The 27,340-nt window shown below is 55.5% G+C and overlaps 1 protein-coding gene across 2 annotated transcripts in view; it reads left to right on the plus strand.

Annotated features, from left to right (window-relative positions):
* SEMA6C (semaphorin 6C) overlaps positions 1-24,971 on the plus strand; it is a 43,092-nt gene extending 18,121 nt beyond the window's left edge. Inside the window, exons 2-19 of one of the 2 annotated variants that reach the window (XM_088137133.1) lie at positions 3,956-4,117; positions 4,362-4,476; positions 5,138-5,195; positions 5,902-5,958; positions 6,045-6,146; positions 6,327-6,417; positions 6,832-6,954; positions 7,082-7,170; positions 7,634-7,851; positions 8,047-8,178; positions 8,710-8,865; positions 9,325-9,498; positions 12,464-12,601; positions 13,156-13,233; positions 13,806-13,861; positions 14,345-14,395; positions 16,502-16,648; positions 21,745-24,971. In XM_088137133.1, coding sequence (XP_087993259.1) covers positions 4,018-4,117; positions 4,362-4,476; positions 5,138-5,195; positions 5,902-5,958; positions 6,045-6,146; positions 6,327-6,417; positions 6,832-6,954; positions 7,082-7,170; positions 7,634-7,851; positions 8,047-8,178; positions 8,710-8,865; positions 9,325-9,498; positions 12,464-12,601; positions 13,156-13,233; positions 13,806-13,861; positions 14,345-14,395; positions 16,502-16,648; positions 21,745-22,970 — 3,111 coding nt within the window. In that variant the 5' untranslated portion in view covers positions 3,956-4,017 and the 3' untranslated portion in view covers positions 22,971-24,971. The remainder of the gene's footprint in view (positions 1-3,955; positions 4,118-4,361; positions 4,477-5,137; positions 5,196-5,901; positions 5,959-6,044; positions 6,147-6,326; positions 6,418-6,831; positions 6,955-7,081; positions 7,171-7,633; positions 7,852-8,046; positions 8,179-8,709; positions 8,866-9,324; positions 9,499-12,463; positions 12,602-13,155; positions 13,234-13,805; positions 13,862-14,344; positions 14,396-16,501; positions 16,649-21,744) is intronic. The other variant, XM_088137135.1, reaches the window with a different exon arrangement.
* Positions 24,972-27,340: the final 2,369 nt, after the last annotated feature.

Raw genomic sequence — 27,340 nt, forward strand, 5'->3', positions numbered from 1 at the left:
GGCTCTTGGGCACGAACCAGGTGCAGAATAGCTCCTGCCCTGCAAAACCGTGGGCAGCCACGCAAGGAAGGGAAACGTCTGCCAGGTTCACCTGCGGTCGAGGGGCAGAGTGGATCCCAGCCCCTGCCTTATTGTCCCCCCAGGTTGCATCTTCTTTTCAAAAGGGTTGGTCCGTGAGAGAAGCCGAGGGCGGAGGGGATCGTGGGTGCATGTGGGCGGGGGGGGGGGAATTGCATAGGCAACCTGCCTATCGCAGCACTGCAGGGAGGATCCTGCCCAGGCCATCTGTCCATCTGCTTTGTTTGCTGTCAGTCTGTGAAAGATGTGACTGCCTAGGCGGATGGCTAGACAGACGGACAGACAGACAGGCAGACAGATGATGGAAAGATAGATGGAAGGCAGATGATAGAGATGATAGATAGATAGATAGATAGATAGATAGATAGATAGATAGATAGATAGATAGATAGATAGATAGATGATGGATGGAAGATGATAGATAATGATAGATAGATGATAGATAAATAGATACATGATGGATGGATGGATGGATGGATGGATGGATGGAAGACAGATGGCGATAGATAGACAGACAGACAGACAGACAGACTTTAAGATGTGTGGACTTTTAAGACAGATGGAACTTTAAGATGGGTGGACTTCAACTCCCAGAATTCCCCAGCCAGCATGCTGGCTGGGGAATTCTGGGAGTTGAAGTCCACGCATGCTGGCTGGGGAATTCTGGGAGGTGAAGTCCACATGTCTTAAAATTGCCAAGTTTGAGAAACACTGCTGTCGAGGGAGCAGCTGACTGGCCCCTGCCCTCACTGCGAGTGCCCTCTGATCCCCAGGACCCAGCCCTGGGTTTTTCTGCCGCCTGGACCCCCCCCATTTCCTCCCAACGGGGGAACGCAGCCCTCCAGGCGGACGGAGCCAACCCGTCCCCCCGCCCCCCCGTAGCCGGCAGCCTCTTCCCCGGGCTCCTGGAGATGAGATAAAAATATAAATATGGAATTATTATGAAACCAATTCCCCCGCCAGGATCTTGCTGCTAATTATACACCCGCTGGAAAGTTCAGCTTCACAAGTGTAAACAAATCCAGCCCCGGATCCTGCTCACCTTGGGGGGGGGAAGCGGTCCGGGGGGGGCAGCAGGAGACAAGCGACACCTCGGAAGGCAAATCGACCGATGCCGATGCGCGTGCGACACGTTGGAGGCGGGTGCGAAGGAAGGCGGCCGTGCTGGATCGCTCGCTCGCACGAGCCTGCAACTGCGCAGCGTGGCGGGTGGGAATCTGGCTGGGCAAGGGGACGTGCTGGGCTGGGGCGGGAGGGCTAGGAAGGCGCTCCGTCATGAGGACTAGGAACCGGTCTGGCCTCGATTTTGTTTGCGCTCGAAAGCCAGCTGCGCCTCTTACTCATTATTGGTGATTCGTTGGCGCTTTCCTTCCCGAAAGGCTCCTGGCAATCAGGCTGATCCCCTTTTGGACGAGATGAACGGGCCGCCATAAATATCGCACGGCCCTCTCATTGCCATCCATGGCCAAAACGTGTGTCTCCGTTCCTGCTATTTATAGACCCTGGCATCGCGTCCCTCCCCGCCGTTCGGGATGCTGGAAATCCTGTTTCGCTTCCTTCCCGGCATCGGGTGCCCTCTCTGCCCGCCCCATCCGCAAATGGGCCTCCTTGGTTTCACAACAGCCTTGTGAGATAGGCACGTCTCATTTTCTAAGGGGGGGGGATGCATCTGTTCTGGCCTGGCGCCGAGCCCATCCGGGCGATCTGAGTGAGAGGGGTGGAAAGCAGCGTGACGGTCGAGATTGTGGTTTTGGATTAAGTTAAGTAACATCTCCCTGATCCATCCATGTCATTTTCTTGACAACAGCATGGAAAGGCCAGGATGCGTTTTGAGTTCCCACCCTAGCCTACCGCTTGGATCTCTTAGTGGTCTCCTATCCAAGTATTACCCAAGGTCCACTCGAGGCTGCTCTTTTCCAGGCCTGCCCCGGCTTATTGTGGTGCTGAAACAAAAAACTGGTTTATGGCAGCGCCGGCACGATTCTGCCCCCTTCGTGTCGGTCTCCAGCTTTCTGTCCCCTTCTGCAAGCACTTGCCAACTTCTTGGCCCCAGCAGTGCTCCTGTGCCCCAGGCAGGGAGTCGAGAGATCCAGACCAGGGACACACCGAGCCCAACCAAAATCCAGCCGCTTAATCAAGTTGCGGAAGGCAGAGATTTAGCTGCGGAAGGAGCCGGCTGCCCCACCGGATTTCTCGTGCCACGCCTGGCCTTTTCCCTGCCAACCCAGGAGCGTCGCCGAGCGTCTGGCACCCCCATCTGAAATTTCCCTCCTCCCCCCCAAAGGCATCCCCAAGGCCCGGGGTCTGCCAGGGGAGCCTTGGAGGAGCATCAGCTGTTGCCCAAAGGAGCCTGTGCGCGTCAGAGCGCCCTGTGCTGCTTCCTTCCTGACGTTGGCGCTGGGTAATTGCAGCTGGGAGGGAATCCTTGCGGAAAACCCCCCGTCCCATCGGAGGAGGTCAGAGGCTGTGCTTTTAAAACCGTATTTTTTCAGCACAAGGGGGGCCCTCTGCGCCCTCGTGGAGAGTTTTCCCAGGGGAAAAGGAGAGGGAAGGCCGGAGAAAGCTGCTTTTAATCTGCTCCCCCTTTCCTCCCCCCCAAGCCCGGACTGAAACTGGGGTTAGCTGCCTTTGGCACTGAAATTAAGCCCTGCTTTTTCAAGAGCGTGGGTGAAAACAGTGGCGGGAAGAGCCGCGTGGCTTTTCCGTAACACCTGGACCAGGTAAGGTCAGAAGAAAGGAAAGGCCCAGATTGACAGGCCCCAAAAGGTCCCGTGGCCTCGGGACACCACCCTTCAGCCCTGCCTGCCCCATAGGATCATCTGGGATCAGGAGCCCCTATTGGCATTTTGTACCAGTTCTTGCCCTTTTCGTTCTCCCGAAGGGCATTTGGCATTCCTGTTTCCCCCCAATGCCTTGGGCACCCTTGCTGGACCGGAGCAAAGATGCTTCTCTTGCAATGGTGCCCGGACGCCGGAGGCTGTTTTAGGGGGTGCCAAGAGGGCACAGAAGCGGGATGTTACACACGCTGCTTATTCGCCAAGTGAAAGGGCAGCGTGGCGAATAGAAAGAAAGGAGATCAGTTTGATTTGGACTGAAAGGCGGGAGTAAGCAGACCGATTAAGTGAATCCTGCACCCCGGAACCCCAGAGGCCTCATTTCTACCTGCCCTCTTGTACCGAGTGCCTCTGAGCATGATTAGAGTGCCTTTTCTCGGCTGAGTGCCGACGCCGGTTTTGCCTGCCAGCTCTTTCTGAGACTGGAGGCCGAAGGAGCCCCCCCCCCCGCCGCCCGCCCGGGTCTCCAACACATTTCTTTTCTCAATATTTTTTGACGCCCTTCCAAAGTGAAGCCTTCGCCAGCCAAGCTTGGCACCGGCAGGAAACAGTTGGTCCCAAACCAGAAACAGAAAGGGGCTTTTCTAAAAATGGAACGCCTCGTTCGAGGCGCAAAGATAATTCTGGGGTTGGTGCCCTGGAAGGTGGGAACAGGAGGCCTGTGCTGTCCCCTTCGGACGCTGGCCAGACGGGGAAAGCTGGTCTTGCAGCCCGCCGGGGAGAAGCCAGGAAGGATCGCCCGTCAAGCTTTCCCCAGCGCCCCCCCAATGTCTGGGACTTCCACCCCATCGGGCTGGCTGTAGATGATGGGAGCTATAGTCCCAAGATTCTGGAATATCTGGGTTGGCAGGCTGGCTGTTGTATCAGGCGGGAGGTGTATCTGCAGTGGGGTAGATCCTGAGCAGGTAGTTCCTGGGCGAAAGAATTCCCAGTTCTGGAGCCACTGCCGAGAAGGCCCCGGTGCTGAAGACCAGCCTCACGTACGATCCTTCCTTTTCCTGCAATCCTCGGTGTCCGCAATGCAATCCTCCTCTCTCTTCCAGGGAGGGAGCATGTTCGACTCCTAGGCTCCCACCGCCCCAGGTCCGCTCTGCCCCCGGAAAGGATGGTCCTGACCTCCCCTCTGCCTGCTTTGTTTCTCCTCCTGACATCCGCAGCTTCCTTCCCGAAAGACTTGGCTCCGCTTCACGTGGTCGGCGAGGCAGGTGAGGACAAGCAACTCCTCGGGGCAGGTGTGCAAACCTTAGGCAAGCCTTGGGGGTCTCTTCCGAATAGCCCCCCTCCCCTTCCTCTTCTCTGCACCTTGGAAAAACATCTGCATGAGAAGAGCGACAGGCCTTGCTCCCCTTCCTCCCCCACCTCGACTGGAAATCCAAGACCTGCCCCGTTCGCACGGCGACCCTTTCCTGCTCTCTGAGAGGACCCTGATCACGTTTTCTCCCCCATCAGGGACAGCCGAGTACCCCTCTTTCCATGGCGTGTGGGGAGAGAATGGCTCCCCTCCTTTGGGCTTGGATTTCCAAAGCATGTTGCAAATCAACCAGACCCTCTTCATCGCTGCCCGGTAAGCGGGGCGGGGGGGGTCCCTTTGAGGGGCTTGCCACGAAATCAGAACGATCCTTCTTCCCTGGAGAGCTCCCGTTGCAAATAACCCTCTGTTAGCAATTTGGGAGGATTGTAGCGTGCCGGGGGACCGCCGGGCAGGGCTCTGTGCTCCGTTTTCCAGGCCGAGATGCGAGGGACGTGCGTCATGCGCGCCGGGGGGAAAAAAAAGAGAGGAAAGTTTTCTTTGCAAAGAACAACTCCTTTATTCGAGGAGGTCAGGCTAGCAAAGCGCGTGGACGTTGTCTCCCAGTTTCGGGGGCAGGACGCAACGGCGAAAGGTGGATGTGTTTGGGGGGAGTCAAGAAGGACGTGCACGATGGGAAGACGGAGGAGGAAGAAGAAGTCCCTTGCTGGCACCTTCCGAGCAGGGAGGCACGGAAGGGTTTTGTGGCTGAATAAAGGAAATTAGCATCCAGAGCCGTGGGCTTTCCCACGAGTGGCCCTTCCTTCTCCTCTCCCAGGAGACCTGGTGCAGAGATGAAAACTTGGGGGCTCCTCCGGGTTCAGTCACTGAAAGCAAAACTGTTTTCCCCCTCTGGTGACTTTTAAATTTAATCCAGGAATTGTTTCTTGATTTTCTCTTCCCTGCCTCCTCCCCTCCTGCCCCTTTCTGATATTAGGGACCACGTCTACGCTTTTGACCTTGGACAGACGAAAGACGGTTTCACGCCCAAGAGGGTGAGGTGGACTTCCTTGCTGTTTATCAAATCTATTTTTTTCCCCCCATTTTAGCCTCCAGCGGGTAAATTGGGCTCAAAATCCACAGGAAAAATGGGCCCGCAGGTTGGAGAGGTGTTTTTCCTATCCTGCCCAGGTTTGAGCACTGTTTTTCCTTCTGCGTGACCCAGTGTAAGGTTTTCAGATTTTCTTGTTCCTGACGGACCCATATTCTTCGGTCTATTTTTTTTTCCCCTGGCATTTACTTTTCCCCACACGTTTTCATGGCAGAGCTAAGTCGGAGGAGCCTCAAATGGAGAAAGCTACCTGGGTATGGATGGCCGAGCTCTGCCTCTTCGGCTCTTGCAGGACTACAAGCACCATCCTCCCCTCCGGCCCCTTTGGTTGCAAACATGCAATCCATCATAGTCGGGGAGTGTCAGGTTGAAGCCAGCTAATTTAAACCTAGTTTGGCTTGTCCTGGAAGGTGGCTGATGGTGGGTTTCGGGGGATTCCAAATGCCAGCAGAGGTCAAGACTTGGGCCGTGCAGCCAGACTGTGAAATGCCCTGATTTAGGGCTGCCAATGTGCTGCCAGGATCCCTTCCATGGGCAATGTCCTTGGCATGAAATCTCTTCCCCCAACGGGTCCCCGTTGCATGCGTGGGCACCCGCAGTCTGAACCCGTGTCTTTGCCTGGCTCTGACGCATCGGCCTCCCGTTCACAGCATCTCACCTGGAGGACGCAGGATGTGGAAAACTGTGCCGTGCGCGGGAAGCTTCGGGTAAGAGCGGCCAGTTGGGCTGTCCTCGCCTCTGCCCCCTCGCCCACGCCCGGGCATCGGGACTGACCTTTCTGTCCCAACTGCAGGACGAATGTTACAACTACATCAAAGTCTTGGTGCCCAAGGATGACCAAACGCTCTTGGCCTGTGGCACCAACGCCTTCCACCCGGTGTGCCGGACATACAAGGTAGAGGCGAGCGAGGCTCTTTGGGGACCCGCCATCCACCCCCTTGGCTGCCCTGGCAATGCCGGGGGGACTTTTGGTCTCCCCCAAGACTCCGGGGTCCTTTCTGGCTGTAGAGGCGGGGCTTCTCTCCTGGCGGAGGGGCTTTGATTGACCTTGACCCCCCCTCCCCTTGGCCACCAGATCAGCAACTTTCAGGAGGAAGGAGAGGAGCTGAACGGGCAGGCGCGGTGCCCCTTCGATGCCAAGCAGACCAACGTTGCCATCTTCGCGGGTAGGTCCTGTGCCGCGGGGAGAAAAACCACTTTTGCGTCTGCTGAAAGTCGTCCTAAACTCTGGACTAGGGCAGGGCTGTTTCCATGGCTTTGAATCCAGAGATGGGCAGCCGTAGAAATCATTTCCATAAAGAAAGAATTAGGGGAAGATCAACGGACATGGTGTCTGCAGGGTTCAGGATTCAGGGGCAGAGAATTGAGAAACAATTCATGGAACTGGAAAAAAAGCTGGTAAAACGTGGGCAGGACCGGGTGAAGGATTTGGAAGAGGGGTGGCCTGCAGGGGGAATCCCCTGCTTTGCTAATTGTTCCTGCCTCAGTTTCCCTGCGGAGCAGAAAGCTGGTCCTGGATCTTGTGGCACCAGGACCCGGGCAATCCTACGGGTTTTCTCCTCTTCTTGCCCCCTTTCCAGAAGGCAATCTTTATTCTGCCACCGTGGCCGACTTCCAAGCCAGCGACGCGGTTATTTATCGAAGTTTGGGGGAGCGGAGCCCAGTGCTGCGGACGGTCAAATACGATTCCAAGTGGTTACGGGGTGAGGAAGCCTCCACCCGCTCTGGCTTTTTGCCCATGCTCAGGGACCCTCGGGTCTCCCCCTTCCAAAAACGCCCGTCCCCGTCCCAAACGCGGTCGTGTTTTTCAGTGCTGTTTTCCACCCCCAGAACCTCATTTCATTCACGCTCTGGAATACAAGGAGTACGTCTACTTCTTCTTCCGCGAGATCTCCATGGAATATACCACGCTGGGACGGGTGAGTGCCCCTGTTGCCACCCTTGAAGAAGCCCTGTAGAAGAGCCACTGGGTAGAGACCGTGGGCATCCCCCCTTTCCCCCTATTTTTTTTCAATCCATGGAAAGACAGCAGGTAAATTGGATTAAAGTCAGTTGTGCAAATGCGCTCGAGGGAGTATCGGATGGTGCAACCGTAGACGTAATCCTGACTCTCAAGAAAGGTTCCCCTGCTTCTGTTTGCGGTGTTCAGAGAGGCTGCCTCCGTTTGTGGAGGCTCCACCTGGCCTGGGCGTCTTAACCGCCACGGATTGCCCTCTCCGTGCCTTCTTTTCACTGGGACTCAGAGCATACTGCTCCTGTACATGGAGGTTTTGTTTGGCCCGTCTTCTGCTTTGGCGGTTATGTGTGAAATTGCAGAGCGTCTGCCAGAATCGCTAGTATTTTAATGCCCCGTATTTTCCTCTCTTCCTCTGAACATCGCAGGTGATCTTTTCCCGCGTGGGAAGGGTCTGCAAGAACGACATGGGGGGGTCCCCTCGGGTGCTGGAGAAGTACTGGACGTCCTTCTTGAAAGCCCGGCTCAACTGCTCGGTCCCTGGAGATGCCTTTTTCTACTTCGACGTCCTCCAGGCCGTCACCGACGTCACCCAGGTGAACGGCCGGCCAGCCATCTTTGGGGTCTTCGCCACCCAGTCCAACAGGTAACCAACTGGTCAAAGGTCCAGCCTTCCCAAACCCTGACGAATCTGAGCTGCCCACTGCCATGCTGGGCGGGACCTGAGCTGCGGGTCCCGCAAAGGGTTATTTCAGAGGCTGGGTGGCAAAGGGCATCGTTGGCGTTCTGGGGGTGTTTCTGTGGCTCCCTTACCATTCGGGCCGCTTTGGGTTTGACCCAGCATCACCGGCTCAGCGGTCTGCGCCTTTTACATGGACGAAGTGGAGCGGGTATTCAGCGGGAGATTCAAAGAGCAGAAAAACGTGGAGGCCGGCTGGACCCCCATCTCCGAGGACAAAGTCCCCAAACCCAGGTATTAAAAACAACTTTTCCCCAGGCCTGTTTCAACCAAACTGCACTTTCCCTTCCCTACCCTGTGTTTACGGGTTGTATTTCGGAACAAACCCTCGAATCAAGTTTCTAGCCCCTAAGATCACAAAGAGACGTTTAAACCTCTGAGTGTCTGGCCCTGGTGGCTTGGCACAAGATGCTCAGAAGCCTGTAGGCCAGCTTTGCAAAAAATAAAATAAAAAAGGCAAAACAGATTTGGAAGAGGGGTGTAATCCAAAGTGAAAATGTCCTGTGGGGTTTGTTTCATCCTCCTTGGACTCATGCGAATAGGGTAGCTGATGCTGCAGAATAAACCAAGGATCGTCAGCCCCGTCTTTTCCATCCGGTGTATTGATAGCCAGAACAAAGCTTCTAGTCCTCAGCGTCTCGAGGCTATGTTCCAAAGCCCACGGGCAGGAAAGCTGCCTCTGAAGGGAGCCTCAGGCAGCCCCTGTTTGCCAGGTCGCACCCTCTCTTTCCCGCCCCCAACATTACCTTTGGGGTCCACCTGCAGACCTGGCTGCTGCGCTGGAGTTGGCAAAGCCGCAGGTTACCGGACCTCCAACGATTTTCCCGATGCCGTGCTGAGCTTCATCAAATCCTACCCCCTCCTGGATGAAGCTGTGCCCTCCGTTGCGGAGCACCCTTGGTTCACCAAGACCTCCAGCAGGTAGAAGCGGGTCTCTTTCACAAGTATTATTATTATTATTATTATTATTATTATTATTATTATTAAAAGCCAGCTGTGCGGAAGATTTGCAAGCAGCTTCAGCTCCGTTTGGGGCGTGGGACAACCGGGGCTGGGGGGAAACCGAGGTGGCTGAGATGGCCTTGAAAACCACCCCCTGACCCTGCTCTGCTGTGCTTTCCCCCTGGAGATGAGGTCAAATTTTGGAGGGCAGGGAGGGCGAGTCGCCCCTTTAGGGGCAGGGCTGACGATTAGAATTATGGGAGGTGGAGCGATCGCCATTTATGTCCATCCACTTCGCCTGCCCTTTTCCAACCCCTCTGCCTTTCCATCTTGGGGCACCGGCAGTCCTCGATCAACATGAGAGTCCGGATTTGCAGCGGGCTGCTCTGGGGGCGAGCCTCGCGTGCCAAGGGCTTCACCTTGTCTCTGCCCACGTAGATACAGGCTGACCCGCCTGGTCGTGGACGCCTCGGCGGGCCCCTTCCGAAACGGCACCGTCCTGTTCCTGGGCTCGGAAGACGGCACGGTGCTGAAGGTCCTTTCCTGCCCCACCGAGAACCACACGGTGGAGACCCTGCTCTTGGAAGAGGTCTCCGTCTACCAGCCCTCCCGGTGAGTCCCCTTGGGGGGCAGCGAGTGCCAAGGGAGAAGTGGGCATCAGAGGGCTGGGTCCCCTCGTCTCAGCCTGATAAAATCAGACCTCCCGATTGGCCGTTAAAAAACGGTAAATAGAAATCCGGGCGGAACGTCGGTCTCCACCGCCTGCCAGTTCTGCACCCGTCGGTGAAAATCCTGCTTGTTTTCAGCCCTACTTTTTAAAATTCATCTCTCTTCACACGCCGTTTCCTGCAGCAGCGGTGCCAAGTCGCCATCTTCCCCGACACATTTCTTTTTCTCGGGTGCTGCCCGATATCTATACCCGCCTTTTTCTTTCCCGGGAGCCGAGCGTGCGGAGGCGGGCTGGGGGGCCTGGGCTCCGACCCACCACTTTGCCCGAAGGGCAGATAGAGCTGGGTCTCCCCGAAGGTGGCTCAGCCCCAGCCCTTCCTCCAAGATGTCAAAAGAAGAAGGGGAAAAAAACCCCACTCGGTGTTAGAAGTGTGGTGGCAATACGCTGAAGGGCAGCAGAAAACGTTAAATTGGATTCCCGCCCGACGGTTGAGAAAGAGGGCCCCGTGTTGCTCTTCTGGGCAGGGAGGCCGCCGGAAGAGGAGTCGGTGAGGTGCAAAAAAGGCACATTTGCTCTTGGTGTTAGTGGCCCTGCCCTGTGGTCTTCGGACCGACGGTTCCTGCAAATGATTTAAAAGACGCACGCAAGCAGCCAGCCCTGTTGGCCCCAAAGCTTGGGGAGGTGGAGGGAGAAGGACGTTTCCGTCCAAATCTGTTCTCATTCCGCTTCTGAGTTGCTTAAGAAGAGTTCTGCCTGGAATTAGTTCTCCCCACTTTGGAACAGCTCCCCTCGCTTCTCCCCACAGTCGGCCCCCTTCCTCCCACGCCGGAGTGCAATTTGCATTACCCCCCCTCCCCGCTTTTCAGCCGGCAGCGTTAACATCATTTGCAGGTGCTCTCCTTGGTGTGAAATGACAGCTTCGCTCCCCATATGCTTCCTGGATGGGCAGGGGCTTTTTCCCTTAAAATCTGCAGTTGCCATTCCCGGAGGGAGCCCGGGCCCGATCCCCCAATCTGCACCGTCCTTGCTCGGTTCCAGGTCAAGAATCAGGAGAATGTCCTTTCCGACCCTTGGTGCTGGGGGAAAAAAAAGACTTTGTCCGCCTCTCGCTTGCAAACTTTCCAAAAGCGGTCAGGGCTGCCTTTTTCCGAAGCCGTTCTTCCCCCGAAGGCCAGTGAAGATGCAGCTAAGCAGTTAACAGCAGGATCATCTAAACCATCTGGGCCGATCCGGAGAAGCCGGAGAGCGGCCACGGGAATTCCCAAGATGTGAGGCTCAGCCCGGCTGCGAACTTGGAAAAAGGACAACTGCAAATTTCTGCACGGCTCCCAAGAAAACGGCGAGGACACGTGGATGGAGACCGTCGGAGCCAGCTTGGCTCGGCAGAAGAGTTGGCAGAACGTTTTGCTCGTATCAGACTGAACGTGATATAACTTATCCTTCGTAACTGTTCGCTTATTCCAGCCACAGGCGGTTACGCTGCTGTTCTCAGAGCTCTTCTCCTTGCAGTGTTGTTATCAATGGTGTCATTTGGGGCTTGGTTTCCATGTACTCTTCGTATAAAATATAGACGGCCTGGTATATTTCCGATGGAGCCCCTGCCATAAAGCGTTACCTTTTTTGGCTTTCCTAACGACGGTGCCCCCAAATCTCTGTCTCTTGTTAGGAGTGGAAAAGGAGCTGAAAGTTGTCCGCTGGCGCAATTGGGGCGAAATGAGGGAAACATTCATTTAACTGGCAAAAGCGTCTCCACCTTGTTATTTAAAAAAACCCCAACCTTTGCTAGGATGTCTTTTTATGTGTTTTTTTCAGATATTTCACGCAATCCACACACTGCTGTGTGGGAATACAGCTCGTTCGTACCCGCGGGGTCAGATTTACACTGAAGCTGTCGCCAGTCATAGACAGACGGACAGACAGACAGATGATAAATAATGATAGACAGATGATGGATGGATGGATGGATGGATGGATGGATGGATGGATATTGATAGATGATTGATAGATAAATAGAGGTATCACAGAGATGATTGATAGATAGATAGATAGATAGATAGATAGATAGATGATTGATAGATGATTGATAGATGATAGATAAATAGAGGTATCTGATAGACGATAGATAGATAGATAGATAGATAGATAGATAGATAGATAGATAGATAGATAGATAAATAGATAGATAGATAGATAGATAGATAGATAGATAGATAGATAGATAGAGGTCGATAGATGATTGATACATGATTGATTGATAGATAGATAGATAGATAGATAGATGTATCCGATGATGATTGATAGATAGATAGATAGATAGATAGATAGATGTATCCGATAGATGATTGATAGATACATGATTGATTGATTGATAGATAGATGGATAGATAGATAAATAGATAGATAGATAGATAGATAGATAGATAGATAGATAGAGGTATCTGATACATGATTGATTGATTGATTGATTGATAGATACATGATTGATTGATAGATAGATAGATAGATAGATAGAGGTATCCGATAGATGATTGATAGATACATGATTGATTGATTGATAGATAGATGGATAGATAGATAGATAGATAGATAGAGGTATCTGATACATGATTATTGATTGATTGATTGATAGATACATGATTGATTGATAGATAGATAGATAGATAGATAGAGGTATCCGATAGATGATTGATAGATACATGATTGATTGATTGATTGATAGATAGATGGATGGATAGATAGATAGATAGATAGATAGATAGATAGATAGATAGATGATAGATAGAATTATTCTTAATGCTAGATTTCCCACTGCCATGCACTGGGCTGGCACACGGTCACAGGCGAGCAGCCAGAAGCTTGGCAAGAGTGGGAGAATTCACCCGTGCCGCCCTCTCCTTTCCTGCACAGGTGTAGCGTGAAGCGCGAGGATCGGCAGGTCCTGGGCTTGGAGTTGGACAAGGCAAACCACGCCCTCTACGTGGCCTTCTCCGGCTGCGTGGTACGGATGCCCCTCAGCCGCTGCGGGTCCCACAGCACCTGCCGGAGGTAGGAGGGTCGAGGGCACCCACATCTCTTCCTGCTGTGGCAGCCGTGGGGGCAAGGGGGGGTCCTGGGAAGGGGGGCCGTTGGCGCTGGGGAAGGTGTGGTCCAGGGGGAGCCACGGGGCCATCCTGTGAATTGCTTTGAGGGCCCGGGCCTGCGGAAAGCAGCATTACAGCCCAGTCGGTTGGGTTCTCTTGCTCCAGGCGAAGCAGAGCATCTTCCCCTCTACCAAATCCAGATATTTTAGCCAAGGGGGGTGCTAGAGTTGGAATATTCCTGTGGTCTGGAATGTGCCGAATCGTGGCCGCCGTTTCTAGGCTTCGGAGTTCGGAGGAAGAACTTGGTGGAGCTCCGGGATAGACTGTGCCTCCCTCTGGAGGCTCCGCGGTGACCGAGAGCTGGGAACCAAGCCGTTCTCCCCCTCTCAGATGTGCTTTATCTTCCAAGCCCGCCCCCCGAGGAACGTGGGGGTTGATGCTCATAACGACCCTGTGGAGCAGATTTCTCCACACAGTTCTTGGGGGGGCAGGCATTTCCCCTCCTCCCTCTCGTTGCAGGAGCTGCCTCGCTTCCCGGGATCCCTACTGCGTCTGGCTCCCCTCCGGGACTTGTGCAAACGTCGGCAACGAAACCAGGTCAGCCCAGCGCGTTGCATTTATTTTTAAAATGTTTGCTATCGCGCTAACTTGCATTACTCCCTTTGAATACGTGCTAGAAAAAGAGCTTTTTCTTAAAAAAAAAAAAAAAAAGGCGAAACGAAACAGCTGTTTCCATCCCTTATCCTGCCTGGCATTTAGAAACCCAAAGTTGGATTTGGGTTGGGGCCTCCTTGACCGTCTTTGTCGTCCTCTTCCTTTCCGGCCATGAGGACTAGAAACGCGCTTTTCAATTTGCTTTGATAAAGATCACTTTTAAAAAAAGAAAGAGAGAGAGAGAGAGGTTGAGATTTGGGGTATGCATGAAGAGGGTTTCTCTCTCTTTCAGGGTCTTCCGCCCCCCATCTTTGCTCCCCCCCCCCGGTGCAATTTGCTAACCCTGAGGCTTGCGCTCCGCCCCGGCTCCTCTTCTCTCAACCAGCAGAGAACGGGAGTCGCTTCTGGGCCCTTTGCACGCTTTCCTTCCCTCTCCCCTCCCTTCTTCTGGATGCCGCCCAACTGATTAATTAGCGGCCGCTAATTTAATGAGACGTCTCCCCGTTTCCCTGCAGAAGCGGATTTGAGCAAGATGTTGAAAGCACAGCCAGGCACTCGCCCAACTGTCAAGGTGCGTGATTTTCGGGGGGGGGAGCCGCTAAATCCCGGGGCGGCTCTAAAAACCGCCTTTGTCAAGCCCAACAACGGGGCGAGCGTGGTTGCCGCCCGCCACGCTCACCCAATGCCCCGATCACCTTCCCCCTTTCTGGCTCGTGGCTGACGGGCACGCGACGAGCCGCCGGGGTTGGCACCGTTCGGCCTGGAGGAACGTTGGAGGGGCGGCACCCCCAAGAGGAAGCTTCTCGGGTTGGGAGGAGGTGAAGATGCCAGTCGTACAGGGCGGTCTCGGTGCTGGCATGACCCTCCAAGGGATCCTGGTTCAGAGAGAGGGGCGATGCGTTCTTGGGGCCACAGCGTGATTGCATCTTGATTTTCCAGGGAAAGGCGGCCCCCGGCATGGGCAACCCGGCTGCCCTCTGCTTTCCAGCTGTGCCCCCTTGGCTCAGCTGGGTATTTTCGGTTTCTGCCCCTCACCTGCCCCTTTCTGTTCCAGATGGCGTGACGTCCACGGGGGAGCACAACAGCCTCAGCGACTCGGCGTATGGTCAGTACCCTCCGTCCTCGGCCAGACTTGCCTTCTTCCCCATTCATCTCCTTCCTCCCATCACGCCTTCCTGCTTTTCAGTTGCCTACCCCAGTCCCCTAAATCAGTGTTTCTCAAACCTGGGGACTTTAAGATGGGTGGACTCCCACTCCCAGAATTCCCCAGCCAGCCATGCTGGCTGGGGAATTCTGGGAGTGGGAGTCCACCCATCTTAAAGTCCCCAGGTTTGAGAAACACTACCCTAACTGGTGCTTTGCAGGGGGTGATGAACAGACAGACATTGACTGACATTAACGGCCATTTCAGACACGTGGGTTAAGTTCCTCCCGGCTTGCCAGCTTGGCTCCCTCCCCCAATACTAAGGTGGGGAGTTGCCCCCCTGGAAGACCCCGTGGGAAGACTTTGAGCATTGCCAGAGCAACTGGCGGGCTGCTGTTCAGGCTGAAGGCGGTGGTCTGACAAATCCAGATGTTGCAAATATTCGGCTCGCCTTCTTCGACCCCACTGGGGAACCCACGGTCCCCTTCTCAAAACTAAACCCCCTCTTTGAAGGAGGGGGGTCCACAAGCCTCACATCCGGGGTCTGGGGTCCCGGGCAAAAGGATGTTCTTGGGTGCCCCGCGTGAGACGTGTCTTTTGAGGGGGTTAGCTCCGTTTGGACAGGACGGACCCCTCCCTTGATGGGGAAAGGGGGATGCAACCAAAGAGGATGACTGACCTATAAGGATTTGGGGTGGGGCCAGGGATTCTCAGGGCAGGGGAGAATCTCTGCAAAGAACCCTCCAAGAAGGGGGCCCTGTGGCCCTCCAGGGGCCACAGGTGGGATTTGAGGAATTGGATATCCAGGGTCCCCTCCAGCAAAGATTTTGCAGAAAGGGGGCTGGGGGGTTGACATAAACATGGATTCTGTGCATCTGTTAGGAGGTCTCCCACGAATGGGCTACTCTGAAAATGCTACCGGGGAGGGGGGCGCCAGGTTGGGGAAGGAGGGAATCTATCAGTTCAGCCCCTGAATCTGGGGATGCAAAGGTGGAGAAGCCGGTGGGGCCCTGAAGCTGAGCTTTCTGACTTCCGAATAAATGAGCAGCGCCCCTCCCTTTGCTTTGCGGGGGAATAAGAGGCGGCCGGCCCCCCCTCCACCAGCCAGGATCACGGGGGGGGGGCTCCTCCCTCCCCTTGGCTCCCCCCACCCTCCAGCTCCCTCCAAATTGGGCAACTGTGAAGCTAATCCTTTGGAAGGAAGGAAATTAAATCCAAAGCAACTCCATTAATTACACAGCAGGGGAGCAAAATCTCTTGATTGAATTGGGGGGGAGGGGGACCGAGGCGGGGGCGGGGAGGCTACTGTGATGGGGCAAAAGGAGGGGGGCGCAGAGCGGAGGCATCTGGGGAGGGAGGGAGGGAGAGCAGGGTATTTCTCATCACCCCAAAAAGCTCTTTCCATCTTCCCCCGGCGTTTTCCCCGAGCTCCTGGGATCAGGTGGATGGGAGCTTACGGGATCCACTCAGCTGGATGGGATCTTCTGGAGCACTGGCCCACCCTGGGTCCTCCCCCCATCCTTGCAAACCTCCTCTGCTTGTCTTCTGCTCCCTGCAAGGAGATGCCAAAGCCCCCCGCCAGGAAGGGGCTCCCGGTGGGGGCAGACACGGGCGTTCGGGGGGCCGGCTGGCACGTGGGCAGCTCGAGGTGGCTGGCGGTCGCAAAGCTCAGCAGAGAAACCAGGGTTAGGGGAGGCTTCCAGCACAGAACAGGCCCCCGGTTCAGCCTTTCGGTTCTGGGTGGCATCGATCCGGCGCTGCCCATCTCTGAGTTGGTGGTGGCAGCAAATGGCCAGGCTTGTTTACCAGCCAAATGGGCGCTTGGTGGCCGGGCATCTGTGCCCTCCATGTAGAAATGGCACCTGGACCCTTTCTCACAAATATACCCGCCCCACCGGGGTGGGATGGAGCAGAGAGACTCAGGTCCAGCCCCCCCCGTTTCTCTGTCCCACCCTGCCCTGGAGGGGTGTTGTTGGGAACGTGGGAAGGCCTCCGTGCCATCCGCCTTTGGCTCGCGGAGGAAAGACGGAATGAAGCCCTGACGGTGTTTTGTCCCTGCTGACGCAGGAGAGCGGCAGACCACCCCGGCTGTCTCCGGGCTCTTCTCAGACGCGCCCCCGGGGTCTCCCTCTGCTAGCTTGGCTCCCGGCGCCCACCCAGCCCCTGGTGCGGGGGACCCCCGTTTCACCCTCCACATGGCTGTGAGCACGCAGGGTAAGGAGGTGCTCCTCTTCCGTGACCCCCATAACGCTTGCCTGCACGAGGACACTAACCCAGGCCGGAGGCGGGCAGCGGGCGAAATCTAACCCGCAACCCAGAACGTCGGGGCATGCGAGCGAGGCCGTGCACCGTCAGACCTGTGCACTGCATGTCTCTCTGAGGTGCCTGCTGGCATCCTCTCAGCGGGCACGTGGGCCGGGGGTTGGAAGATGCACCCGTCCGGGCAGGAGGGACCCAGCGGGCGCTATTTCAGATGCAGTCCAGGGGAGAAAGGTGGCACGGCCAGGAGCACTCCAGGCCTTTTTCTCTTCCCCTTTGGTGGGACTACAGACCCTACCATCCACTGTCAGCATGGGGGTTGTAATCCAAGAGCATCGGGGGGACGCGCTGTCTTCACCATAAGGTCCGACGTTCAAACGTGGGCTGAGCGGCTGAACGGTTCTCCTGCAAGCCAGCCTACATTGCAGGCCCGTTGCGATTTCTTATCGTCCGCGTTGGCCCTCCGTGGCTCCAGCCGTGACTTCATCGTGGTCTGTATTTCTCCCTTGCTGCTCGGGCCAAAATGTCGTCCCCCCCTTCAAATGTTTTAACAATCTTTCAAATGCCCCGAAGCATGTGGCTTTAGACGTCTGCGCGAGAACAACTTCGCTCTCGGGTTGCCTTCGACCCAAAGAGGCGAGCTCTGAACGTGAAGCCCGTTTTATCTATTTCTCAACCTTGACAACTTTAAGGTGCGTGGACTTCAATTCCCAGAACTCCCCATCCACCTTGTCTGGACTTCAACTCCCAGAATTCCCCAGCCAGCAGGCTGGCTGGGGAATTCTGGGAGTTGAAGTCCATGCATTGTAAAGATGCCAGCGTTGAGAAACACTGCTCTAGAGGGTAGCTGGTTCAAGAAGATGGTGCAAGCATATTCTGGTTAAACGGTTCTGCAGGTTTTTTGCGTTCCACCGAAAACCGTCTCGTCCCAGAAGCGAGCCGCGTGTGCAGCTCGGTGGAAATTGGCCGCTTCAGACTCTCTTGGAAAAAAAAAATCCCCCAGACTTTGCTTTGTCTAGAAACTGGGGGAAGCTGTGGCAGGCAAGATAAAGCTGGCGTGTTTCTTTCTTCCTTTCCTGATCTCCCCCCTCCCCGCCTCTGATTTTTTTAAAGCCCTTTTATTACCTTGCAACGGAGATAAAACATTCAGCAGTCGATGAAATGTCTGCAGGGCTGGAGGGAAACTTGCAAGCTCCTCGGTTTTCCTGCACTGGAGTGCAAGAGAAGAGCCCCCAAAACAAAAAGGAGAGTGGAAAAGTCTCCCCATCCCTTTCCCCCCCCCAAACATACACGAAAGCAGTCTTGAAAAAGCCTCGCGGAAAAGGGCTCGCTTAGCGAAAATGTATTTAACAGTTGAAAGTTTAAAAAGGGAATTGCTTCTGTTTGCATTTTGGAGGCGTCCAGAGGTATGGGACTACGATTCCCCATCAACCAGAACAGTCAATTTTCCAGGGGCAAAACTTTTTCCTGAACTTTCCATAAAAGTCAGACTTAGACCCTTGGCACCGGCTCTCAAACGATTGCAGAGAGATGAGGACGGAGGTGCGTGAGAGATTCCCGTTGATAAACAGAAGCGCCTCGAAAGGCATAAACCGGAAAAGCGAAACTCGACTGAAAAACGTGAAAAAGCAAAACACCCCCCAGAAAGTGAGTTTCCAGACAGATTGTGCAAATGTTTGCAGTTTGCTGGAAACCTGAGTCGGTTCCAAGTCGTGGTTGCGAGCGGAAAAAAAAAATAAAACAGGACGGGCATTGTTGGGTTAGGAAATGGGTGAGCTGAGAGGGGCAGAAATGACCCACAAACAGCCTTTTTGGACCGTGCTTCCAAACTAGCCAGAATTCATAGTTGATTAGAGGACGATGTTAATACTTTTTAGCCCCCTTTTCAAAAGGAGACTCTTCTTTAAAAAAGAATTTAAAAAAACATTTCCCGGTTGGCTTTCCTTGAGAACAGCTGCAAATAGATGTTGACCTTAATATGTTGCCGAATCCTGCCGAAGACTGCGCTGAACAGGGAGGTTCCACGTTCCACCATGCAGCTTTCTGGGGGGAACGGATTTTTCCCAGAGGTCTCAAGGCGTCTTTCTGGATGCCAACCAGCCCCCCCCCCCAGCTTGGTGGCACACTCTCAGCACATGGGAGCCCTCGCAGACTTGGGCCCCATCCTAAGCGCCCCGTGGCCCATTGTGATTAACCCTCATCTGCCTCCCTGCAACCTTCTTCCAGGCTGGCATCGGGTGCGCAGGTCAGATTCCTTGCCCATGCTTCCCTCCCCATCCTTGGGCATCTGCCACTTGCACACACGTGTTCCAGATGTCAGAGGTGGGGAGGCCAGCAGGAGAACGGGGGTCACCAATTGCTCGTTTTCCTGGAACAAGTCAAGGCGGGTTGGAAAAGCTGCCGGTTCTGCTGACGTTTGCTGAGGGCAAATTGCGAGCAATTCCGGGTTGGTGTGCCCATTCCACGCCTGTAATGTTTCACCTGGGTAGAAAGGGGTGCTTTACCTGCCGCGAGGTGCTCCCATGCCAGCCACCACCCCTTGAGCAGAACTTCCTCTTCACCCCCTTCTCTGCTACTCTGCGCCTCTACTTTGTCCGGGACCTTCCTGCTGGCGCCTGAATTTCAGGAGCGCTTCAAATTCAAATCTTGGCCCTTCAAATTCAGCGACGGCAGATCTTTCATTTCTATCGCTGGGCACCACCCTCAGGGTTTACCCAGAGCATTTGGGCAGGCACTGCCAAGCTCTCTCTGCTTTCTGGCCTGCTCTGCGCCTCCCCTGTCGCCTTCTGCCTACCTCCCTGCCTTTTGAAAGCACGAACTGGGTTGACCCTTTTGGCCTGAGAACCAGGGGCATCTTTGCCCACTGAGGAGGGCAATAAATGTTCCTGCCTTTGATTCCGCCTGGCGTCCAAATGGCAGCTCCGGGCATGGGCCGGGGGGCAGGCCTGGGAGAGTTGGCCCAAAGGCTCTGTGGGAGCATGGGGGGGGGGGCAAAGAGCCTCGACCCCCAGCCAGAGAGGCCTCTTTCCAAACGTGTGGGTGAACGGCTGCTCAGAGCGGGTTCGAGGAGGGACCAAGAGGCAGGTCCAACTCTGAGCCTCCCAATAGTTGTTCTTTCCTGGCGTTTCAGCTCCTCGCTCTTGGCCTTCTCCTCAAGCCCCTCTCTCTGTTTCCTTACTTGTCCTCATCTCCACTGCCTCCCAGCCCCCCTCCCCAACCCCCCCCTTCTATTCTTTTTCCACGTTGGCAAGCCAGCCACGCACCGCCTTGGTGATTTCTCCCAGTTCTCTGAGCCAAAACAGCTCGCACTCGATCTGTTTTAATTGAAAACACGTACAAAAAGTCATGCTCACCAACTCTTCGACGGGTGCTCTCTGGCACACTCATTCTTACACAAAAGCTGTCTTTCGCACTCATGCGAGCTTATACGTTCTCTTTGCACACGCTGGCTGAGTTCACACGATGCCCTTAACCTGGTTGCTGGACTAACCCATTTTCTGGGTTCACAGAATGTCACCTCGCCAAATCGGCTGGATTTGTGCCAACCCACCAAACCTCAGTAAAGCAAACCAAGGTTACCTTTAGCCAGGTTTTGCATGCTGTACGAGTGGGGTCACTAAGTCTTTATCTGACTCGGCTGACCAGGTTCTGCGAACACAGCCGTGGGTTTTTATACGTATCGCACAATTACTGTGTTCTTTTTTTATCTCGGTGACTCAGAAAGCCGTTTAACGCAGCGAAAGGGAGAAATGACTTTAACTGATAAAAATGACTAAGTTGCTCGGTCTGGACCTTAAAAGTCCTGATGACAATTCACAGAATGTCATGAGAGATTTGGGTCAAAGAAACGATGCGTAAAAATCACCAGCCTTTCCTCCCCACCCCAAAAATACATAACCGGATTAGTTGTGAAGGAAAGGCATTGATGCTTAATCTGTAGACCTTCCCCTGCCCTGGGTGGGCAGAGAAGGGTTAGGTAAGTGAGTTTAATTTTATACAGGGCACAGTGAAAATAAAGATATTCTTCTCCTGAAACAGAGCGATGTTATTCTGGAGCATTAAAAGGATGGCATAAATTATGTCTCTATTTTGGTATCCTTACCGCCATTGACATGTTCTGCTTCCTTTAATTGAGTCTCCTTATTATGTAATTGTACCATTTACACTATTTAAAAAAAACAGACTCATTAAAAGTGCTTTTTTAAAAAAAAAACACCTCTGTAAGGTATTTTTAATCCACAATGGAGTTTTGGACTCCATTCCACCTTCCCGAAAACGGGCACTCCGTTTTAGTCCTCCTGGGATGAATTTCTCCTTGGCTTTAGGAACCGGGGAGCCCTTGACCCGCCTGGGGCCGCCGAGAGGGCCCCTGGTTTTAGGCTGAACGATCCAAACCCCGCACCTTTCCCCGGGTGTGTGTGCACCCGCATCGCACACATCCAGGACAAAGTCCTGTCTTTCTCCTCCTCCTCTGCTGACGGTTCTTGACGGTTGCAGATGGATGGATCCAGAAAACGTCCTCCGTGTCCTCGGGGATGGCAATACTGGCTTCCCCAAGTGGGTGGCACGCTTGCCAAGACAGTGCAAGCCCACGCTTGCTCGCTCGGGGGTGAGGGCCGTATTGCTCCGTTCCCGAGGCTGGTGCGCGGAGAAGGCTTTGGGGTGCAGCGAGGACCGTGGGAACCTCGTTGGTCGTCCAGCACCATCCCGGTTGCCTGTCTCTTTTGCTGGATGTCGGGAGCACCCCGCTGTCTTCCCAAACGGCTTTTACTCCTACTAACATCTCCACCTCATTCCATCCCTCGTCCCCCATTTATCCTTCCACACGGGGTCTGTGTTGGCCCTAAAAAGCGGCTTAGCCCCAGGGAGTGGGGCTCAGCCAAATGGGGGGTCCCCCCTGCATGCCTCAGGGAGTTTTGGAGATCCTCGCTCAAGCGGAACAGAGACCCGCTGGGGGACTCAGTTGAGCTGTTCTGTCTCTGTGGGAGGAGAGTGCCCCGCTGCCCGCGCTGACCCTCTTCTCCTCTCTCCCCCTCCTGCTGCGGCTTTAGGAGTGAGGCAGGAGTCGGATGCGAAGGACGGTGCCCAGTCGGTCCACTTCACCTTCCTCATCGGCTGCGTCTTCGTGGCCTTCGTCCTGGGCGCGTTCCTGTCCGGCTTGCTGGTCTCCTGCTATTGCAGCCACAGCCTCCAGAGAGCCAAGCACCCTGGCAAGGACCCGGAGAATGGCATCCAGCGCCCGCTCTCCCTCCGGAGCTTGGCCAAGATGAACGCCCTGCTGGAGAGCCAGGCCAAGGAGGGGCTGATGGAGACAGCCGCCCCCCAGCTCTACACCACGCTGCTGCCCAGCGAGAAGGAGCTCCCCAGTGCCGTGGCCAAGGCCGGGCTCCGAGAGCACCCGGAGCTCTCCGGCTTGCCCACGCCGGAGTCGACACCCGAGCTGCCGGTGAAGAACATGAAGGCCATCCGGAACCAGTGGGAGAAGAACCAGAACTTCAACAACGCCAAGGAGTCTCAAGGCAAGGCGCTGCCCTTCCACACGTCGGTCCCCAACGCCTTCTCCTTCCCCGGCCCGGGAGGGGTCCCCGGCCACCTGCATGGCTACGATGCCCCCCTGGCGGGCTACCTGGACGAGAAGAAAATCCCCAACTCGGAGCGGATCCTGGTGCGGCCGTCCCAGGGCTACCTGTCCAAAGGCGTGGAGGTCACCACCTTAGAAGAGCTGCTGAAACATCTCCACGGGGCCAGTGACTCCCCCCAGAAGGGACTGGGCTGCGTCCCCCCCGCCTTCCCGCCGGCGGTGGCTTTCGCCAACCGGGTGCAACCCAAGATCCCCAACCTCGAGAGCGCCCCGTATTACAGCACCTCCACGCTGCCTCGGCGGCTGGACATCCCTCCGGACGCGCCCTCGCCAGCCTGCCCGGACAAGGCGAGCCGGCCCACTGCTCACAGACATTCCCTCTGCGCCGCCCCGAAGCTCGTGAACGTTGGGGGGGGCGGCGGGGGTCTGCTGTTGCGCCAGCCTGGCCTCGGCCAGGCGGGGAGGCTGCCCCCGGCCCTCCTCACCCGCATGCACTCCACGGGGACCTCCGTGCCCCATGAGGGCCACCACGCCATCTTCCTGGCCAGGCAACACAGTTACGGCGACCAGGTCCCACTGCCCAGCCACGGCGGCATCAAGCGGTCCGTCTCCCTGATGAAGCCGGGCACGGCCCCCCAGCCCCTCTTCCAGCCTTCCTCCCCGCCCGCCCAGCCCTCTGGCCCCTTCAACTATTGAGCCCCGGAAGGAGAGGTTTGCTTGTCCCTTGAACCCCGAGCCGGGGAGGTCGGAGCCCGTCGCTCTGCCCGGAGGGAAGGTCCGCTTGTGCCGTGTCCGAGGACATCCACCACCAGGACTACAAATCCCACTGTGCCTTGTGAGAGGGAAGGTCCCACAAAGGTGGGGCAGGTGGAGCTTGGCGAGGGGGACGCCTGGTTCCTTCTCTCTCTCTCTCTCTCTCTCTTCCCGCAAGATGCTTCCGGAAGCTTCTTTGGCCCGTCCAGGCGCCCCGAGGGGCCCCTTATCAAAGCTGGCCGTTCCTCCCTACCTCATGGGTGAGGGTCATGGAGGTGGCGGCCTGGCAAAGCCCACCCTCACCCATTCCTTATGCAAAGAATCTCTCTCCCACCCGAGGCTTGCACCCTGTGAAGGGGCACAGAATTTGGCTTCCGAAGGCTGGCGAAATGCCCCGGGCACAGACCCACTGGGGAGAGCAGAGGCACGTTCAAGCAGGTGGCCAGGAAAAGGAGCCTCTGTGGGGGCCCCGGGGCCCCTCCTTCCTCTCGGCCAGAGCCAGCCTCTCAACAGCCTTGTTTTTATTCCCCGTTTGGCACGAGGACTCAAAAGTCAGCGTTATCGCTTTGGAAAGACTTGAAGGATGAATTTCACGCTGTCGGGTGGAGCCAAATGGGAGCCGGGGGGTTCCTAGAAGAGGTTTCGTGGTGGCTTTGTCAAGTCCCGCTGGCATCCGCCTGGCACCCGGGGGCATTTCTGGAGGCCAAGCGGGCTCTCCAAAACGCAGAGGGACGCTCGGCTCCTCGGCAGACCAACTCCGAGTGAACTGAACTCGTGTCGGGCTGGCCCGCCTGTACCTTTCCTGGGTTAGAGAACCGTGTTTGCTTAGTGGTGGGAAGGGCGGCCCCCAGCCTGTCTTTGTAGCACTTTTGGTGTTCGTGCGTGTGTGTTTCTCCCAAAAGAGGAGGCCGCGGCTCCCTTCGGTTTGGCGGCCGAAAAACGGGGAATGCGAAGCGGCTTTCCAAGCGGGCTCGTGAGACTCGAACTCGCGGCCTTTCCCTCCGGCGGTCGTTGGCGGGGGAAGGACTTCAAGACTTGGTGCCCAACCTCCCGTCCGTGGTCTCAGATTCTGGCGCAAAGGCAGAAGCTCAGCCGGGGTCCGACCGGCTCTCTTGCATTTTGATGGCCCCCTTTTTCTGGGGAAGAGCTTCTTCCGTTCTGTTCGATGGCGGAGAATTCGGTGAAGGCCAAATTATGCCCCTCCAGGAGTTCCCCAAACATTCCTTCCCAAGAGTTTTAAAGCATTGTCCGGCTTGGTTCATCCGCACCTGCTCCTCGATCCTTGGTCGGCTTAGTTTGGAAGAGCCAGCTCTTAAAATCGGCTTGCGCAAGGTGCTAGTCCACAGAGAGGTTTGAAAGCTCATTCCCTCCCTGCTGGGGAACCTCCCTGAGCGGGAAAGAAAAATATGTAGACGTTTTCCAACATGCCCAAAGTCAGGGGGTGGCTTTTGCACACCTGGTTTGCAAAAAAAGAAAAATAAATAAGTAAACGCCTTTCTTTTTAAAAACATGCAAAACAAGAGGAGGGGGGAAGAATCCTTTTAATATTGTAGCAATGTTTAATATTGTAGTCGCAACTGCCGTGAGTCCCTAAATCTGCTCCTCTCCAAAATTTGAGGGCCAGCGAAGCGCTTCTCCGGAAGAGAAACTGAGGAAATTCTCGGGGGGGGGCGGCAAGTCTGCAAACCGACCCGTTTTGCCAAGAGCCATCCGAACAGGGAGAACCGAAGGCTGCAAAGCTGTTTCTGTTTTTTATCACGTGCACAGGATTGGGGGTGGGGGGGAGCGCGTGTGGAAAATTTGGCATCTTCCTTGGAGCACTTTTTTTTTTAAAAAAAATGTACATAAAGTATTAATATATGTGTATATTTCATTGTTTAACTTCATATAAGAGAAGTAAAAATAAAACAAAACCACCTAATTCGGTCACGAAGAATTATTAATGACCGGTTTAATCATCCCGGTTAAGAACAGAGACCAAGCACAGAATCTGCAGCACAGAGGATCTGAAAATGTGATCGGGGGGGGGGGTGCACATGTGCGCACGTGTGCGTGCACGCACACTATCTGATGCAGGTGCTTGAAGGTGAGGGCACGTGTCCACGCGTGAGTTTTGTGTCCTGAAGCACAGTGGGAGTTCCCAGGAAGGAATCCCTGCTATAACCCATTGCGGTTTCACTTAGCGACCGCTTCGCTTAACAACCGAGTTGACAGTCCCAATTGCGGTCCCTAAAGGAGGATGACCTGAACTCTGGGCTTCAGGGAACGGAGGCTTCACACTTTGTTGTGGAACGCATCTGGTGGCTTGGTGCCTCTAAGGTAGAGTGCTCTTGCACGTGGGGTTCTTCCTGACTTGTTCAATGCAGCAGCCCACCTAGATGACCAAAGGGGTCTTCCTAAAGAGCAATTATTTTTTCCTACCATTTCCTTTCTTGGGGGGGGCAAATACGTGCCTTTCTCCAGCACCTCGCTGCCTGATTCTTTCACAGAAATGTTGGGCCGTGGGCACCCACTGACCGTGCCAACAGGCTGCCCAGAAGGCCTGGAGGTTGATCCGCCTTACCCGAGCAGATGCCCTCCAAATAAGTTGGGTTACAACTCCGGGAACGAGGGGGCAGCCAGGTTGGGGGAGGGTCCCCAGACACAGCGGCCAGTGCTGCCTGTTCAGCCTCCCTGAACATCTGGCAGATCCCAGCAGCCTTAAGTGCCTCTCCGCTCTCGGTCCCTTCCTTTCTCCACTAGACATCTGGGCCGCCCCCCCCACCCCCCCACCCCCCCATCATTCTTGGCTAGCTTGGACGTGAAAAGATTTGATTGCTAAAGCAGAAGGTCCATCGGGGACCCGTCTCTTCCTCCGGCTTCATGTTCACAGACGCCCCCTCCCCAAACGGGGCAGGTGGCTGGTGGGGAAGCAGCCCCCGCCCCCGAAGGAACACCTGAGCCCTGCCAGGGATGAGCTCACCCTTTAAATCACAATTTATTTATTTTCTTAAGTGTCCCAATTGTGGCCAGAGCAGCCAACCGAGAGCCGTGCGGGTGAAGGGCTTCCGCTCCGACCCCATCCTCCAAAGCAGAGGTCAGAAGAGATGGAGGGTGGGCTGCAGCCCCCCTGTCGCCCCCCCAGCTTTGGAGAAAAGCCTGGGGGTCGTCATCCGGCGCGCTCAGGGAACTGTCTGCCTTTCCGAGGAGCAGGCCAATCCGTAGCCGGGGCAGCTGTTTAAACCGTCTAATTGTGTGCTAGCACAAAACCCCAGTGATGCCGCACAGCTGGAGCAGCTGCGTCCTGCGAGAAAAGAGGGAAGCATTTCCGATCGTGGGTTTGGAGACGGTCAGGAAAAGTCTCGCAGAGGCCGCAAGGAGAGCCACCCCGTAACTCCTGGGCCAAATCGAGGCCGAGGGGTGCAGGAACGCGCACATTTGGGCAGGGGATGGGAGCAGGCGACGGGGCGGCACAGCCCAATTCCCCCATCGTCACTGGGGCGCCAGAGGTGGTGGCCCCACTCGCCACATCGCTTCTCCTCCCACGAGGTCTGGGAAAGCTGCACAGGTCCTTCTGGAAGAGGCAGTTTGCCCAAACGGCTTGGCGGATTTCGTGGGAAATTACCCAGGAGAGATTTTTCTTTGCACGGTGGGGTGCAGTGGAGGCCATGAAATTGGTCCCTCGCCCTCCTCCTCCATGTGCCGCAGAGCAAAAAGCGGTTTCAATTCATTTCCAAAGCCGGGACGGGACAGGGGAGAAGTGGGGCTGGGGGGCCGGCCCCCCACCCCTTGCCTCTCTGCACCATCAGAATTCAGCTTTCAGATCGTGCAGCCCCGGCTTCCTGCAAAATTGGGGAAGGGAAATGCCACGTTAGGCCCTGCGCGGGCGAAGCAGCCAGATATTTTATATTTCTCTCTCCTCGGTTTACACAGAGGGGCCTGGAGATGGCGGTTGATGACCTGGGCGCTTGCCGACTGGGGCTGTGCAGAGGGAGCCCGGGCGAAAGAGAAGCCCGTTTCTTAGAAATGAGAACAGCATCCCACTTCTGCCAGAAACGTTCTGCCTGCCTTCACCCGTATGGCTAGCCACGTTGGGTGGTCAGCAGCGACGGAAAACGGTTACGACTAATTTGTTCTTCCTAGACAATATCTGGTTGGCTGTTGTTCCAAGCAGGGGACTGGACCAGAGAGGGCCCCGCCTGATCCAAAAATGGGAAAGCCTCCAAGTCTAGGAACAGTCTACCTTGTGGGTGCAGCAAAAGGAAGAGCTTTGGTGAGATTCTGCACCCGTCTCAGGAGCTCAGGTTGAATCCTCCAGCCTGATTCACTGGAGG

The sequence above is a fragment of the Python bivittatus genome, unplaced genomic scaffold, assembly GCF_059951505.1.
Source record: "Python bivittatus isolate LINGU-HERP-01145 unplaced genomic scaffold, Pbiv_v1 ctg000180_np1212, whole genome shotgun sequence".
Lineage (NCBI taxonomy): Eukaryota > Metazoa > Chordata > Lepidosauria > Squamata > Pythonidae > Python > Python bivittatus.